Source organism: Sinohyriopsis cumingii, chromosome 12 (assembly GCF_028554795.1).
Source record: "Sinohyriopsis cumingii isolate HCF-2022 chromosome 12, ASM2855479v2, whole genome shotgun sequence".
Taxonomy (NCBI): Eukaryota; Metazoa; Mollusca; class Bivalvia; order Unionida; family Unionidae; genus Sinohyriopsis; species Sinohyriopsis cumingii.
This window is the reverse complement of record NC_142972.1, coordinates 121,959,199-121,979,056: the sequence shown is the minus strand read 5'-3', so window position 1 is coordinate 121,979,056 and position 19,858 is coordinate 121,959,199. Positions and strand designations below refer to the sequence as shown.

Genomic DNA, 19,858 nt, shown 5'->3' with positions numbered 1-19,858 from the left:
CTAAAATTATTCTATACTTTTCTGCAGATGGTGCGAACTTATAGAAAGAAAACTGATCGAGGAAATTATAGGACACCAGCTCTAAAGCGGCTCTTGAAGCAATTCATTCTTCACTGAAAGCTGCTGCCAGGAATTATGGAACACCAGATAAAACTTTGCGCAGACATAGAGATTTGAAGGTTTCTCAGCCTGGATTGTCAAAACTGGGAAGAAAGACTACTGTTTTCAAGCCTGATAACGAGTTAATTCTAGTTTAGCACATCCAGTCCATGGAAAAGGCATTATTTGGACTTACCACTATTGACGTACGGCGTTTTGCATACGACTTAAACAGTTCATCTGAATATTAAAAACCATCCATTTCAAGGCAATACAGCAGGTATTGATTGGCTGAAAGGCTTTATGTATTGATTGACTGAAAGGCTTTATGAAAAGGCATCCAGATCTAGCTATTAGAACTCCAGGGGCAACCAGTGTCAGCAGAGCCGTAGGCTTTAACCGGCAACAGGTAGTCACTTTTTACCAAGTATATAAGGAATCTCTTGACGCAGCACTTCCTGCTGGTCTCAGAATATGGAACATGGATGAAACAGACATTCCACAAGCCAGTAAACATCATTGCATCGAAAGGTGTTAGATCAGTTGGTAAAGTTACAAGCGGTGAACGTGGTCAAACTATTACTGTAATATGTGCCATGAATGCGGCTGGTACCTTTGCACCGCCAGCATTTATCTACCCACTTAAATGAATGGTTCCATCACTGATGACTGGCGCACCAGCCGGAGCACTGGGCTTGTCTAGCTTAAGTGGGTGGACAGACAGTCATATATTCTTGTAATGTCTGGACCATTTCACTTGTTTTGTGAAATGTACGAAGGACTCTCCACACATTCTTCTCCTCGATGGGCACCATAGCCATAAAACGTTGGAAGCTGTTCTCTCTACACGCGAGAAAGGGATTGTGTTGATAACCTTTCCTCCCCATTGCACACATCGGCTCCAGCCTCTTGATATCAATTTTTCAAGGCACTAAAAAGTGCCTTCAATTTGGAGCCTGGAAACTGGATGACAAGCAATCCAGGAAGTCGAATAAGTGCATTTGAAGTTGCTAAAATAATTCTGCAGCATATAACCGATTTGTGAGTTTACAGAAAGCTGTCATTGGTTTTGAAGCCTGCGGACTTTGGTCTTTTAATCCAAATAAGTTCAAAGATGACGATTTCGCTCCTTCTATGGTAACTGATGCACCTCAGCCAGTATCAGATAGGCCCAATAACAAGCACCACCTATGTCATCACAAGTGATTGAATCAAATAAGACAGTTGATCACCTGTTGGTTACTGGCTGCAGAGACATGTCGGAGGGGTCGGCTGATGCAGAAACATATGTTCAAGAGGACAAGACAGCTGGCAAGCAATCAGTTGGTATTCCTATAGCTATTGCAGGTGAGGCAGGCGATACAGAAACATTGAATGAGGGAAATAAGTCAGTTGATGATCAATCGTTTAGTAACGTTATGATCACTTCTGACAATGCAGAAATATTGACTGAACCAAGCGAAACTGTTGAATTTATGTTAACTGGTAGTTCTACAGCCACTGTGAATGAATCGGGTAATCTAGAGACAGACAAAACAATTTATCCTGTTACCTGATAATCAACAAACACATAACTCTGCCATCACCGTCAAAGAGACAGGCAATCGGAAAATGTTTGACGAAGCTATTCTTGCTGGAAGAACAGAAAGTGCTATCTTGGAAGTATCTCATAACGAATGCAAAAATGCAGACGATTCAGCATTTATGAACATATTGCTTAACCTTTCTCTAAAGCCTAGAATACCCAGTCAGCGCACAAGAAAGCGAAAGGCAGAATCAGCCACGAACTTAACATCATCACCGTATAAAAAGAAAGATGATAACAAATACAAAAGGCAAATGTGATTGTACTGTACAGGCAAGTGGGAGCAAACGGAATGAAACCAATGCTTCGAAACAGAAAGAAATACAGAAGAAAAAGAAGCAGACATGTAGTGAGGAGAAAAAGATAGGCAGAAAACCATCTAAGATTACGAATTCAACTTGTATATAGAACCATGAAAAGGGAAAATAGGCCTCGGGTCCAAAGTCAGCTGGTAAACAGCCTTGCCTTGTCAGCAGACACAACACATAATAAAGACAACATTTGTGGAAACGGCGAATTTGAATATAGAGGAAGTGATGATCCCTTAATAGAAGATTCCTGGTCGCAGTGCAAGGAATTTTCCAGGTGGTGCCATGAATCCTGTGACACCACCCTCAGTATGCAATTTTGTTGTGCTAAGTGTGAGTAATAAAGAATTTACTAGGAACATTCACGACTTTTGGGCTTTGTCTTTTTCTTCAATAACGGTGTTGTTGTTGTTGTTGGGTTTAACGCCATTTTTCAGCACACGATAGGCTATGCATGGCGGCCAGTATTAGTGGTGGAGGAAGAACCCGGGAAAACCCCAGGAAGAACCACCGACCCACGAGAAGCTACTGGCAAGCTTTCTCACATACCCACATTGGCTGAATCCTAGACTCGAACCCACGCAGACAGAGGTGTGATGGCAGTGATCCGTAACGGAGAGCGCTTTAGACCACTCGGGTCCCCCATTAACGGTGTAAATTATGGACTATTTAGACTTGAGCATTGTTGTAGCTGCTGTCTTATCCGCATTGCTGTACTAATTTAAATGATGCAACATTATGTAGTTTCGGCATCTTTGCCATATATATCATTTCCATATAGGAATAATACTCGATTTTACAGTTCAATAGTATCCCTGTAGTTTTACAGACTTTTACAGATGTCGAATGCATTGTGGGGCAAAATGACCCGGGGGGGGGGGGGTGTTGCCCCACCATAGGGGTAAAATGCCCATTTATAAAGTTTTACCATTTTTCGTTTTTCTTGTAAATAGTTTATTCATTGTAACCAAACATCATTTTATTATGTTAGACGTAACGCATACTTTAAATAAATTGTCCATCTGCGAACACATTAATGTAAATCATGCCCTAAATTACAACAAGTTGTTAAATGGGGCGTTTTGCCCCCTCTACCCTATGTGAACAATTATTATAGCTGTATTTTGGCTAAATATAGACCATATTATATCTATATTTGGTCTATTTAAATACGTGTCATTTTATCTACAGCAACCAGCCCCCACACCATATTCGGCACTGTATTCAAGTTGGTGGTCCGATTTTAAAAAATTTAAAGTAAGGTACGGTACTGAATGTTCCTTATCCTTGAGAATGGTACATTGCTCAGTACACAATAGTTATTTTCAGCCGTATATTATGAAGACAGTGAGCAGACATAGGCAAAATTCAAGCACCTTTCTTTGAGAGCTCACCCATTTTAAAAACTGTATTTTTTAACGTTTGAAGCTTGGTCCAGATTAGGTGTCCCTTTTTCAGTGTTTTCATTTAAATTACTTACGTACAATATACGAGATATTTTTTAAAAAATCTTTTGAAACGCGTGAAATGCCATTTGTGGATTATGATAGGAGTATGGGGCACAATTATCAGCAAACAAGTATAATATATGATCCAATCTTACAAGAAGTTAATACACGTTTTTAAGGATCATTATTGTAATGAACAATATAAAAATATATATAAATAAATAATTTCAGGAGATATTAGATGAAGATAGATGAGAACAATTTTTAGTGCAGTGAAACTTGCATAATTTTAATGCATTTAGTTAGATACGTCTTTCATTAACTTGTATTAGCGATAGATAAAGCGGTTTTGTGGTTTGACGGTTAGTTGACAGTATTTTATTAATTCTGAGCATTTCTTTTTTATTTTGGCACTGGGGAGTACCCGGGTAGAATCGCCCATCATGGGTGTACTACGTAGTTCTCAATACCCCTGAGGTGCATCGCCAATTTAGTGTTATATGACACTCTGCGAGATCTGGTTTCATAGCAAATGTCACATGTCCGACGGTGAACTTAAAAAACGGGGGAATTTAGAGTTGGATTACGTAAGCGTATCGTGTCGCATATTAGACTGAAAAGAATTTAATTACACGATGGGTATGCAGCGACTGAAGAAAGTAAGTTACAATTACAGATATAAATTTACAACCTTGCCTAAAAGAAAGCAAGTTCAGAATTTATTTTCTTATGGTTCCTACCATCACAATATATTTTATATTATTTATAATTTTTAATGCGCTATTTATTTAGAAATATTAATCAAATTTTTTTCTTACGATTTAGATAAATAAATTGATAGTATAATTTTTAAAAAGAAATGATTTTTTAATTCCCAGTTGAACATGCTTCTTTAAAGCAAAGTGACAGAATAGCACACACACACACTATTGTACGTTATTAATTATATGTTATTAAAACCATATTTATTATTTGTATTTGTTCATCACTTTTTGTTATGAATTATTATTATTATTATTATTATCATTATTATTTTGTCCTTATGTTATTTTTATTTGTAGTTTACTTTTTGTATAAAGTCATTAAACAACAATTCCTTCTTGATGCTATATTTAATGATAGCAGTAATTTATTCAATTAGAGCCGTTTTATTTCTCCATTGTTCATCATCGTGACACATTATCCATGTCTCATAACCAACTGTTCATTCAGGTGTGTGTATTTTATGAAGAATACACGTTTGCGAATTTGGAATCATTTTTTATCTTTCTTTCTATAATATGTCCTAAAGTCGCGTGAAACGTTGAGGACCAGCAAAACGATTCCTTTTTTTTTAAAAAGAAACTGAAACTAAGTTTCAATATATTTTAAATGGAGCAAATTGTTAAGTAGTATAGAAATTGGGTAATTGGCTTAATGGCTCTATACACGTAACAGCCTCTAAACCCAAAGACTTTAGCTCATTTTAGTAAGCAAGCAACACACGTTGTACAGCCCGTGGATTATTAGCATTAAATAATCATGAATGTGATGTGGCCCAAGCAAGAGTCATACACTGACACAAACGTAACTGGCAAAAACAACCACTTTCACTCCACTCAAGTTCTCAACTGTAATCCACTTCCCACTGCCAGATCTGCAATCACTGAATCTGAGTCACTGTAGAGCAGCATCAATAATGGTTTTACTAACCGCAGTTGATATTATTAGAAACAACTTTCCAAATGAAGTCTTTTTAGAAGACAATATCAGACATTTTCTTCAAAAATTAGGCTCCAGTCAGGAAAATCGAGAAGAAAAAAATTATAAACATTTTCTTAAATGAAAAGAAAGATGGTCCAGTTTTCGGTCTAGATGAGCTTGAGTTTTCAAAATGGATGGAAGATTGCTCGTTAAATTTCAACAAATATTCAAGGTTCAACTTGTACCATGATACGTATTTTGTCTGCAATAGTTAGCAAAGTGTCTCTTCAATCCACGGAAAACCAAAACCATTCTAAACTTTGGACTAATAACAATGCCGAATCTCTGAAAAACCAATGAAGCAAGCAACTGAATGGAAACACCTTTGACTTCCGAAACTTATGGCCACGGTTTCAAACACTCCAATCATAGACTTGACGCTCTCTGTATAGGAGTGAGAACCATACATTTTTGGGAAATACGTGTCATTCCTTATGAATGAAAACACTTTGCACAATGTAAAGCCTGAGCTGAGAAGAAAAGAAAAAACTTATTTTCCCAAAATTTCATAATTCCCAGCTTTACACAAAAATTAAAAGTACCATTTATATTCTATCAACATGGAGCATGCAAGTTTAAGAAACCGAAAGATACTGCTGGTCGAAATCAGGGCAATGCAACCGGCCGAATGCTGACGGGGCAAAAGTATTAAACATCAATGACTAGGACAGGTTTTGTTAAAAACATGCCTACATATGTAATTGTGTGCTAGATAAATAATGTGACTGCTTTCTCGCTCCGAGTTTAATTTTACATACAGTTTTGGGCAGTTGTTTTTTTATATATATATAATAGTTTTGGGTATTTCCTACTGCGGCATTTAAATAGGTATAGTTATTCCCTTCTCAGTATGCAGCGTCATTTGGGCATTCCGTCCCCAATCCAGTCTTTAGTGCATGTATGCCAATCTGCCTTGACAAATATGCTATTCCGTCGTACTGGCAATTCTGCCTCATAGACAGTGCCTGTCGGCTGGCTATTCGGCTTTGACAATTCTGCCATTCAGTAGTACAGGCGATTGCGCCTTTAGTGTATGTCGGCTATTCAGTCCTGACAATTCTGTACTGGCGATTCCGCCTTTTGTCGGCTATTCGGCCTTGATAATTCTGCCATTCGGTAGTACATGTACTGGAGATTTCGCTTCATAGATACTGCACTCTTCTCTATCAGCATAAACTGACCTCATAACAATAATGTTGACTTGCCATTGGTACAATGCCTAATCTTTACAAGCTCTAAGTACTTTACAATATTAGATACGGTCATAAAAACATATACAACGACAACATTACAAAAACACACAAAAACATGCAAAAAATAATTAAGGAAGTAAACGTTATCACGTCTTTAAGTCTGTTCTTGTAGTCGAAATAGGCGAATTTTAAGAGCAATCTTGAACGAGATCACAGTGTCCTTGTGTCTAAAATCAATAGTCAATTTGTTTCACTTAGCTCGGCATTGGTACGCAAAAGAACGTCTGTATGACTTCACTTTAGCAGTGGAAAGAATGCGAATATGAATATCGGAAAAGGAGTGCAAGTTTCTAGATGTGGTGTACGCATGGGAGAGGTCAGTAATTATATTGGACATGCGCAGCAGAGGGTTAGACTCAATGAATGCCAAAGATATCTAAATATGTACTTTTTAATAGCTATATGATAGCTGTTTAATTAAACATTTTGTATAGACTGCTTCTTTATTATTGCTTCATAGGCTATGAAGCATATTATGTATAGCTCAAAACCCCATATGACCTAATTCCAGGTGTTTTCCAGAACAGCATAAAATTATAAAACCCTTCTAAACCTGTGCGAACCCTGCACTCAAACCCCATGATGAAGATGAATCCATAGTAACAACAATACAGAACTCGTCTTAAAACAATACAATAAAGAGGACCATATCAAGTTTTCACAGTAATCACCAACACCCACACGACTGGTTTCAGTGACAAAATTCTATCATAAATTACCTCCAGCTGTAAGTCAACTCTTGCCGAGATATATACCTTGAGATGATGGCTTTAGTATGCATTGAGTTTAACAGCAATCAATAAAAATCTTCAAGAAAAAATGCTGAACAAGTTGTGCAAATGGGACTGTGTCACATAAAACAAAAAGGGCAAGAACTCGAAGAGGCACTGCAGATGCAAAGTGATCTGTAGTCATGTACATCTTCAGGTCATGATCATAATATCTGCCAGGTTTCAAGGAAATCCATCAAAAACGGGGGACAAGTTGCACAAAAAGACAAAAAGGGCAATAACTCTATATAAAAAATATATGGGTGCAAATTCTGTCAAGATACACATCTGCATTATTAACAATGCTTCTTGGTAATATATCAAACACAGAATGAATAGTTTTGTTGTAAAAAATAAAGTAAGGATGGACAGAATGGACAGATGGATTACAATACACTACAACCCCAGGAGTATAAGTGATTAATAAACACTCCCCCCTCAGGAGTATGATGGAATACTAAATACCCCGATATCATTAGTATAATGAATTATGACAGGGATATAATGGATCACTCTATGTCCCCACCTCAGGAGTATAATGGATTACTAAACACCTGACCTCAGGTGTATAATGGAATAATATACACCCAACCTCAGCAGCATAATGGATTACTATATTACCACCACTTTAGGAGTATAATGGATTACTAAACACCTGACCTCAGGTGTATAATGGATTACTAAACACCCAACCTCAGGAATATAACTGATTACTATACACAGCCACTTCAGGAGTACAAAACAACAATATTCCTTAAAATACAAAATCAAAATCTTCGATATTAACTTCAGTTTTAAAATGTGAAAGAACTTCTAAATGGAGCATCTTCATGGGATGCATCCTGGTGCCTCCATTAGCCAAATATTTTGATGTGCTGGAAGATTTCAAATGAACAGGGAAATAAACTGTGATACAACCATAAACTGTGTCCACTTCTCCAAAAAGTACTTGCCTGGTACAAAGGTATCAAAATATATAGCATCTGAATTTCAACTCAGTGATCCAAATATCATCAACAGGATACAGAACCGTCTAATGTCGGCAGAATGCAATGACAAATAAACAGATGGATTTGCATGATGTTAATGACCAAGAGAACAAACCTGTAACAGAGCTGTGCTTTTATTAAATATCAAAGAAAGTAAACAATCTCACAAGCAAAATAGTGATTTTTGTATAAATAAATATAAACAAAAATCAAATGGCAGCATGCTCATTCATTTAACTGAAGCAACAAAGGGAGAGGACAAGGAATTTTAAATGCTTGAACGAGGTATAACAAACATTGTTATTATTCAGGGGTAGAAAAATCCATTGCCTGGGACTGCACAAGCAAATGATTCAAAGTCGAAGCCCAGCCAGAAAACCATTTCTTGCTGAAAATGTTCTACAAGTATGTCTGCCATGATGCAAAATCAGTAAAACGGGCTCTCTACATTAAATGACATGAAAAGTATACTTTTCTGCACTAATTTCACAAATTTCAAAAACTACATTGAAAAGATTCAAATACGGGAGTAATTAAATTAAAATTATCTTCAAGAATTTGAGCTAGACAGCCAGATGTTTCTGCTGGGCACCAAATTTGTCAGTATGCTTGTCTGGTGGGTAACAATGCCTTTAAAAATATATCTAACCCTGTTAATGATTACACTTTGGTAACATGTTTGCAATTTTTTTTTACAAGTTTAAGCTTATTTGCCACAAAGATTTCTGCTGACCAAAAACTGTATGACATCAATTACTCAGGAATCATTATTTTCTTCAAAGTCAATTATTTGTCAAGTAGTATGCAGAATTTCAATTCAGAGACTGAATCTGAACCACTTTAAATACCATTATTCTATGAATTTGTCGGGCAACTGAAGGTGTGAAGTTAGTTTGATGCCATTTCATCACAGACAATGGTCCTAAACTGCACAATCAATATCTAATAACACAAGAATAAGGTGTTTATGTAAATAGATTTTTTAATGTTACTTTCCTGGGACTGAAAACATTTCAAATAAATGACAAAATAATGAATGCACATTGTTCTTTAGTTTCTACCTACCATTTTTGGGGAGTGCATTTCGAAACCATAGACGGTGACTTGTTGAGATGACGGTTTAGTTCACTTTCCTGAACTGATATTCCATCAAAATGTCAGACTGGATAAGAGTAACATTTGCACCAGACAGATTACCAAGTTGAGAAAACAAATTTGGGGTTAAATTAATTGTATTCGATTTAGCAGATGAATAATACTTGCAGTCCTCATCATAGAAATCATAAGAATGTGAGAGAAAGATGGAGAAAAAAGCTTTTTATAAACACTCTGATCGTCATTTACATTGAATCAAAAGATTTCTCGATTATATAAAGTACAGCCCACTGGTGCTTATCTAAGTCTATTGCATTTAACTTTTTTTGAAAAATATACTCAACTGTTGGGTAACAAATAATTCCATGTGTATCAAGTTCCTTTAAAAGGAAAGAAAAGCCCTAAAATCATTTGTGCTGGATGCATACCAACTATTCCTTTTCATGATTACAAAGTACATCATCACAACTGAACCAGTCTCACTGCTATTTCAGATATCCTGAGGTGATACTTTGTGTCTTGAGAAAACTTTGTCTCAAGAGTAACTTCCCTTTGGTGGTTAACGCTTCTTTATGGTATAAAAAGTTTTAGCCTTTCCAGAGGAAGCATGCTGCATAAATCCCCAAGATTTGCATGGCTGCAAATGGGTTGGAACAAATGGGATTTTATTTGTCCTATTACAAAATAATGCTCTATTGATATTTGCCATTGTCTGTGGGAAGGACTTGTGTAATGACTTGTCAGGACTAGTAAATTTCTCAATCAAATAGTCCCTCTGGCTACAAAGAAATTTATTTTAAATTATAGGCCTGTGATCTGGTATGCACTGATACTGGCAGTATTTAACAATATGGTAAATCAGACAAGTTTATGTATAAATGGATTGTTAATTATTTACCTAACACAACTAAACTAATAGTACAAGTCTTTAGTTTTACAAGAATGACAGAAAAGATGAACAGTAATTATAAAACAGTTGAGTTTCCGGTGTCTACAAAATCTTGTATCTTATTTGTGTATTAAAGCCTTCATGTAACTTCTAGACATTATTAAAGACATTATCTTTTCTGATATGCACAATTATGGCTTTTCACCTGAAAAGTAAACCACAAGCTCAAAACTTCATCATATTGTCAAGCTTCATCTTTTGTCTTCATTAAATGGAGGGGAACCTACCTCCCCAAGACAAACATGTAATTTTCATTTCAAGAACAGACCCTGTATGAATCAGTTAAAATGCAAAATGTGAAGCATAAAGATAAGCTAAGAGAAAGTTATTAAAATAAAATCAGAGAAAATACACAATAGAGAAATGGGTAGCTTCAGTTAGTATACAGTGATGTAAAATAAAAAGATACCATTTCATGGCACAGTTCCTAACACTGCAGGGACCAATCCTCCAAATTCCAATATCAAGAGATTACTTCTACATGTTTGTATACCACAAAAGAGAAGAAAAAATAACCAATTAATTGTGAAAAACACCTTGATTAAATTATCACCATTTAATTGTAAAAACATCCCATATTAAATCATCACCATTATACAATGATAAATCCTAACATATATACTCATTTATAAGGCAGGTCCAACTGCAAACAACATTGACCTGATCTGCCACTGCATAATGCACCTGCATATCATGGTTTATATTTGTTCTATTGATTAGTCATGACAAATTATGCAATGGCAGATCATGGTTTATGTTGTTTGTTCTATTGATTAATCCTAACAAATTATGCAATGGCAGATCATGGTTTATTCTATTGATTAATCCTAACAATTTATGCAATGGCAGATCTGGATATGCAGCTTGCTCTCGACTTATATATCATAATTTTTTCCCACTATTATTTGCAAAAAACATGCAAACAAATAACATGACACTTATGTAACTAGTCAAAAAGCCCCTGAAACACATTTTCAAAAAGTGCAAGCATTTTTCTGCTCTCACACCTAAAACAAATTTCAGTTTTAACAATAGAACAATTTGCCAAAAACAGCTATTATTACCCTAAAAACATAACTTTAGTCTCAATATGTATAAAGAATTACATTTACAGGGATTTACAACAATGGATGTAAAACAATTTAGTGTCCAACTTAAGAATGGCACCGAATTACCACAACTTGCCTTCTGCAAGTCAACAACTTAAAGACAAATTTTGACAACGCACAAAAGAAACTAAGAGGAACAATCAAACATGTATCGATTAATGGATCAGTTATATTATCTACATTTATCATACATCTATCGCCTGTGAGCTTTGATGAAGTTGATGAGACCATTGGTGGATGAGTCATGCGATCCAACTTTTTCTTTGCCTTGTAGTTCTGGTTGAATGACCTTTGCAAGTTGTTTACCAAGCTCAACTCTGAAAAGACAAGAACAGATATAATCTAATGTCTACAGTACTTGAACTTTCATACTCACACACATGAGCACTGCAATCAGCCTTGAAATGGCTAAGAATGAACATATATGCCATTGCTATATGTTGCTGTTTTAGGTTTAGCACCAATTTTTCAGACCTTGATAGTCCATAGATGGTGGCCAGAAGGAGGAAGAACCAAGAACCAATGGCCACAGGAAGCTAATGGCAAATTTTCTCACATACCATATGATGATCTATAAAGATGAGTGCCTTAGACCACTCACCACCCATGGTTCCAATTGATATATGAACTAGAGCAATAGTAAACATGTGTTCACATAAACATATCACCACCTCCTGGGCATGTAGCCCATACACCAAAGCTGGAGATGAGCCTAAAGTACCATTCCCGCATAAAAAAGGGCAACAATTCTGACAATCTTGGAAGCATCATGATTGGTCATTGTTGAGATCTTCAAAAGATGACCAGGATGTTACAACCAACTGCTGAAATCCATCAGCAACTGCATACTAACTGAAGTGACAAAAAAATCTCATATTTCAAAAAGCAGTAAATCAATAAAGGCAGAAACTAGTACAAAAATAATTTTTGTTTAGTGATTACCTTTAGATGCTAAGCATTAAATATACCAGCTTTAACAGCAAAATCCACCAATAACTGCAATAGTTTATCTAACCTGCATTATTACTAATGTTGATTAAATTATGTAATATATTACATCTTGCTGTAACTTCACAAGTCCAAAAGGGGCAATAACTCTTCCAATGCTGTACAATGATCGGTCCAAGTGTGCATCTTCTGAGAATGGCCAATTCCACCAAGGTCCATTAAAAAATTCTGTGATAAGTTGGGTTCACAAAGTTTTTGATTTCCTGAATCCTGCTGCAAGTCAACACCTCCCACCCCTGAGAAATCTTAGAAGCAAAAAGATTTGTCAATGTGTGCATCTTAAGCGTGTAAGAACTGTAAATAAAAAGTTTCACAACAATCCATCAGAAAACTGGGAAACCAGTTGGGTTGAAAAGAAAGATTCTGTCATAGACTAGATACAGCTGGCAGTGCAAAAGGGCACTAACTCTTACAAAATTGCAGCACAGTGATTTGTCATAATTTGTGTAATCTTAAGGCAATAACCCTTTAAATTTACCAAGCTTCATAGAATTACTTCAAACAGGAGGCCCAAGCAGGATGGAGATCACTCATCTGATTCAGAGACATGATTTTGGTCTTCCACAAAAAAAGCTGAAAAAATTTTAAGGGGGTTGGGGGTTGGAGCAGCAGGGGGGGCGAATCGGACATTTTGTCCAATCGTTATTTTGCTTAATTATTACTTCTGCACTCAGCGGATCCGGTGTAATCAGCGCTGGTAAAAAAAAAACGACGTCGGTCCATCCTACACGATGGTGACGTCATTTGGTTTAATTAACACCTTCTGCGCGTCGATCCCCAGCGTCGTCAGCGTCCGGTAAGCACATCGACGACCGCGTCGATGTCATCGCCCCCCCTGCTGCTAAGTGGTTATTTACAATGAAAATTATTTACAATTCAACCGAATATTTGGTCAAGTCCGATACGATATCGTGTCCGAGGATCATGTAAATTTATCGTTACAAATCCATGTGGGGTCGACTGAGCATGACTAAAAAAGTTTCGAAAAACATTAAAGTCCATGTCACCGCCGCACCATGTCTGCCAAATATTTCGTAGCGTGTGTGTATCAACGCCGTTGAACACAGCAAGAATATTACAGTTGTCTCTAATTACTTTTGGAATCTGAGTGTATCGTTGAGTGACATATATCACGTCAGTGTTTTTATGCCTGCCTCTGGAAAATATCCTAGCTGGGTTTTTTTGATTGTCTAACATAACATCATCGTACACGACTAGATTGTTAACGTCGCCATCAATATCATCAATACTCGGTGCATCATTGATATCTGTAATAAACTCGATGACATTTTTTTTAGCGATCGCTGATGCATTCTCGTTGAAATCTTTCAACACCTCGTAGCATCGTTGATCATCTACGCTAGGGGCGATTAAATACAACTTATCCCACTTCATCCATCTCATTATTAAATTAAGTAACAATTGCGTCTTGCCGGATCCAGATGGTCCGATGATAATCATCCGGATCGAGTTTGGTAACGCTGCAACATGCTTAACTGGTTCTCTTGTTTTAGTCGCCGAAAAATCAATTATATTCATATTTCTATACATAAATTATGGATCTATATTGTGTGAAGTGTAGAGTACGTACTGGCACAAATGATATGACAACCGCTACAACAAGAAATAACAGACCGGCGCTTACTGGTAAGTGTGTACAATGCGGTACAAAGAAATTTAGATTTATTTCTATTAGACCAGGAGATGTTTTAAAAAAAAGCGAGGAGGTGACATCGCAGCCAAATTGGCAAAACTCCCCGGAACACCGTGGGCAAAGTATCCAGGAGAAAAGCACCTCCCAGGATATAGCTACTGTGGCCCCGGAACACGATTAGATATTAGACTCGATGATCAAAATCAGCCCAAACCCGGTGAGTATCCAATAAACGCTATCGATAAGGCGTGTCATGCTCATGATGTTGCTTACAAAAGTAGCGATCTGCAACAGCGTCATATCGCGGACGTAAAATTAATTCACGCGTTAAATGCTATTCCCGATAAATCCGTCAAAGAAAAATTGGCCTCATGGTTGGTAAAATCGGCTATGAAAGGTAAATTAATGGTGGGCGCTGGTAATTAATAACAACATGGAATCCATCTATTATTCTCCGAGAGGATACTGGAAGGGGAAGGCCGCAATTGGTAAGCTTGCAAGCGCTGCAAAGGTAACAAAGGCCACTGCGGCTAATTGGTTATCCAAACAGGCTATATGGCAAATTTATCTACCACCGCCTAAACAAATCAACTTCTCGCGCATTGATGTCAGCGTACCTAATGAGGTTCATCAGGCTGATATACTATTTTTGCCGCATGACAACGGTTACAAATACGCGCTAACCGTAGTTGATGTTGCGAGTCGATACAAACAAGCGGAGCCGTTAAAAACAAAGTCAGCAACTGAAGTAGCCGCTGCGTTTGAAAGAATTTATCAAAGAGGTCCTCTGCGCTGGCCAAATCTATTACAAGTTGATCCCGGTAGTGAATTTCGCGGCGCTGTTTTATCAACGCTGAAACATCATAGCGTCGTGATACGACGAGGTCATACTGCGCTACATCGTGATCAGGCAATTGTTGAACGATTCAATCGGACTCTTGCTGAACGGTTATTTGGATATCAATACGCGAAGGAATTCATCCAAGAAAAACGATCTCGTGAATGGGTCAAAAGGTTGCCAGGCGTAATTGCAGCGTTAAATAACGAGATTACCCGAGCAATCAACATGAAGCCCAGCGACGCGATTAAATACGAGTATATACCCGGAAAATCAAAAATAAATAGCGTTTCCAAGCCGATTCTTGGCGATGTCACTGTTAGATATCTATATGAACCAGGAGAGCTTGAAGGCGGTAAAAAAAGAGCTACTGATCCTATTTGGAGTGTTACCACACATAACATATCAACGATAACACGATCAACTGGTAGACCACCGATCTACAGACTGGATTCAACTGCTCCTCAGCGCGGATTTACACGCGAGCAACTACAAGTGATACCTGACGATACTCAATTACCCCCGCGTGGTCTTAACTAGCGCCGTTGCGTCTATTGCACTCAAGACATGTCAACCTCACATTGTTTTTAACATGACCGAGACTGTTATCGATTCTGTCCACGGTAAATTGGCGAGCGTCTTTATCCGAATAACGCCAGCGCATTACACAATTACAACTCGCGCAGTGATTATTCTGTTGTTGTCGTAACGCAATTATTAATTCGGCATCAATATCAAAACGCCGCTGTTTTTTTTTATCCTGTTGGCGGTAACCCGAGAGTTTTCTATCAATGACGCTTGCATCGATAATGTCGTTGTCGTTGGTGACTCCGTCACTGACTTCGTCAACAACAATTCTTCGAAGCTGATTTATTCTCCGTACTTGGGATACTGCAAGATAGACTAGATTTGACCATTCGATGCGATTATCAACCATCCAAACAATGGTGTCCGTGATGGTTAGTCCCTGCGAGGAATGTATTGTTGTTGCGTATCCTAACGTCCACGGGGATTTATCAGCACGTAGCGCGTCCTCGACGACGCTGATATCAACGAGCACGATATCATTCAGCACGAGAATTTGTTTTTTTGTCCCTGACGCTGTCGGGGCCGGGATTTCAACTTCAATGTTTTGCCGCCGTGTGTCCGCGGGTCTATAACATAACGGCACTGGGCGCGTTGGAAACTTTTCCTTATGCAACGTAAACAACCTCCGCTGAAGTGTGTCTCTGACTACCTTTCTACTCGCTACAATCAAATCGTTTGGTCTCCATGTTTCCCAGAATTCATTTAACGGCGTTTCCGGAATCACCTCGCGAATTATTTCACATTGAATTTTATCCGGCTGTAATCTGATTAGTTTTTTAACCTCGCGCAGTTGTTCATCAAGTGCTCGATAATCAGTATCGGTTTCTTCATAATAGTCCACAAAACCCCTTAACCAATCATGTGGACCCTCGCCGACAAATGGTGGTGGTTGGCCATGGTCGCCACACATGATCACCGCTGTATTCGCGCGCAGCAACCAATCAAGAAACATTTGTAAAGTATCTAACGAAACAGTACATATTTCGTCCCAGATGATAATGTCGGGAATAAATTTTTCACCCATTCGATCAGGAGTCCACTCACCGCCGCTGTATCGAAAAAAGCTGTGATAAGTAACGGCGTCAACATTTCGTTGTTTTATCTCTCGCGCTAGTCTATGGGTCGGTGTAAGCACGATTATACTTGCCCGCGTACGAAATAATTCAATTGCCCGAGTCGTCTTTCCTGACCCGCCACAGCCGCTTAAATAAACTGTTTTGTGTCTACAAATTGGATCAGAACACGATGGTGCATTAGACCATTCTGACAATTTATCACCGCGTAAGTAGTTGTTCTCAACGGTGACATCTGCTGACGGGGAATAATCGCGTCGTATTTCATTTTTAATTCTCCATGTACCCCAACTCTCGTCCGGACTAGTAAACTCGGCTACGTTTTCCTTATACGCTACGTCAACATAAAACGAATCAACGGCTACTCTAACCGCGGTATCGGGGAATCTATTTATCATCGAGAATAAATTGATAGCGGCATAACCCAGCATAGACGCCCTCAAATGTGGATACGCCGGGCTGTCTCCGTCGCTGTAGGTAACAACTGTACCCAACCTCGTTCCATTGGACAAGAAAGCTGTTTTGCAGTTCACGTATCTATTTTTTGCCACTGCGTCCTTGATTACGAAATCATATTCTGCGTCATCTATAATCAGCCGTGAGCAATATCGTTTGTAGTCGTGGTTTTTTCCACCTTGTGTGAACTTACCAATTATTCTTCTATCGAGATCTTTTGCCTCGCGGTTTCGTTGGTTGAATATCCTCCTAGACCATTCGATGATATATTCCTCGTCGGCATCAATGTTTTTTCTGGACTCGTCAATTATGCTATCTAGACGCTCTGGTTCTGGTAACCAGACTTCAGTCTGTGCCCGGTATGATATAATTGCGTCACTGACAATCAACGAAACTAGCATGCTACAATCAATCATATACCGTAGCAGCGCTATTGGCAACCACTTCTTTTCAGCCATGTGTCTACCGATCCAAATATAGCAACAGCGATGGAGTCCTGCCGCGAATTCAAATGATACTATGCGAGCGAATCCGGTTAAATCAAAATCAGGCAGTGGTCCATTAATAGCAACACGAGTCATTTCATGACTGGGGTGTCCAAATCGTCTAAAGTACTCAGCGGCGGATCCATACCCGAGAAAACTCGCTGGATAACAGGCAACCATATCAACCGAGATCATAGCGTCGCGGTTGTATTCAGTGTTCCATAGTCCACCGTGATAGTATTCCAAACAACTGGATTGTACATCCGGTAGAAATTCCTTGCGCGTTGGTCTCCACGCATTTTTCCTTGCTGCAACATGAGCTACAACCGATGGAATCGTAAAACAATTTGTTAGCAGTTGTTCATCATGCTCTTCAAATTCCATGGCGGTTTTTTTCATCCTGTTGTGAAATGCTTCAGTGCGATATAATTCGCCGTTTGGTCTTACAAACTGATCAAAGGTATCCGCATTGTTTTCAGCGCTGCGAAGTAACCACACTGATACAGGGTCGTTTTTACACAAGTAGGCAATAGCATCAAATAGTTTCCTCTCCGCGAGAAAACCATCCCTGGAGAATTGTTCTCCCAGGAATTCTTCGGGTATATACTTTACTGTTCTATCCCGTGGAAATATTGTGATCGCGGGCGTCCATGCGTGTTCGTTATGATCAATAATTTTGATTGGGGCTCCCTTCGATTTATACTTCGATTCGTATAATACTTCACCGGTTATCGTTGTAACGGTTATTGGAAATCTCAACGACGTTTCTAATCTCGCTATGTCGCTGATGGTCGCTCCACGCTCTTTTACGGTTAGTTCCCACTGGTTGATTTTGCTACGTCGTAAATCAGTCAATTTGTTTCCTCGACATGCATTTGTAAAATGCTCTATTATTCGTTCTGCTACACAATTTATCCCCGTTGACTGTTTCATCGGTTTCAGTTTTCCGATATCAGGTTTCTTATTTAACGGGTATATTCCATAAACAACTGCTGTTTCAGGATACGCTCGTTCATAGTATGGTCTGTCAATTCCGGTTAACAACCCCGGCTTGGAGTCGCGGCTGACAGTGACTGTTTTCTTGTCGCTGAAAACTGGTTCAAATTTATCACGTATGATCCAATCGCCTGATTCCACCCGGACAATAAATTTTACTCTGAAGAAATACTTTTTACCGTCAAGTTGTGATATTATCATTGCTGCGCGGTTGTCGTTCATGGTAGCATCAACAACACCATCAATTCGAAATGTTGACCAACTATGAGATGCACCATCACGTTTGAATTCATTGATACAATCGCGTATTTTACTCAACAGGGTTTTATCGTTTATTAACGCTTTTGGTGTGTCCTTGAGGACTCTATCAAGATTGAACTTAATATTTTTCCAGGGCTTAATTACTGCTAATCTCTCAAACTCATCCATATAATTAAAACAAGTATTTAAATAAAAGAATATAGTATAATGAACAAATGCAAATGGTTGATGATTGGGTCGATAACCCCGTGCAATAAATCATGTAGAGGTGAATTCTGCGGGTATCATTTACAAAGCGTTCGTAATGGTTCTCTTGGCCCCCTCCCGTGCTTGGTTTGCCACGTTGGTGTAAGAGGAAAATCACAGTTGTGTATTAATTGTGGCGGAAAGCGATACAGAGAGTTAAAACGCTATTATGACAAACGAATTAAAAACGCCGTCATTGACCCCACCGCCGACTTCGTCATCAAAACCCCCCAAGACTACATTGAAAGGTTTATAAATAAACCAAATAATGAATTAGACAAGTAGTATTATTATACAAATGGACCAAGAATTTCAGCCGCATCCTGTGCTCGTTAATTACGAGGCATCTCGCGACGGTATTGTTAGAAATTGTAGACTGAAGAAGCCGGTTGGATGGAAAAATAATCACGGGTATTTGCAATTTGGTGCCGGAAAGAAGAAGTATTATGTTCACAGGATGGTGTATGAAGCGTTTAACGGACTGATCAACGACGGTCTCGTTATTGATCACATTGATGGATGTCCTCAAAATAACAGACTGTGTAATCTAAGAGCTGTTACACCGAGTCAAAATTCCAAATTTGGAAAAACAGGAGGGACGAGAAAGGCAAAACCCGTAAAGTCATTTGATACAATAACGCACGAAGAAAAAATATTTCGCTCTATGAATGCGGCTGGTAAATACTTCGATATTTGTAGTAAATCAGTTCGAGATGTTGCGGAGAATATAACTAAAACAGCGATCTCAAAAAAGACGGGTCACAGAATTCGATTTTCATATATAACATCAAAGGGAGATAACTCGTTTTGTGATAGCGTCTCATGACAAGAGTTATGTCCCTTGAAGTCCAATTAATGTTGCGATTAATTAATCATTTTACGATGAAAACTAATGAAATACACAC

The 19,858-nt window shown here is 38.3% G+C and overlaps 1 protein-coding gene across 1 annotated transcript in view; it reads right to left on the bottom strand.

Moving 5' to 3' along the window:
* Positions 1-8,313: 8,313 nt before the first annotated feature.
* LOC149787365 (glucose-6-phosphate isomerase-like) overlaps positions 8,314-19,858 on the bottom strand; it is a 62,347-nt gene continuing 50,802 nt past the window's right edge. The window contains exon 17 of the mRNA XM_089977941.1: positions 8,314-11,665. Coding sequence (XP_089834067.1) covers positions 11,542-11,665 — 124 coding nt within the window. The 3' untranslated portion in view covers positions 8,314-11,541. The remainder of the gene's footprint in view (positions 11,666-19,858) is intronic.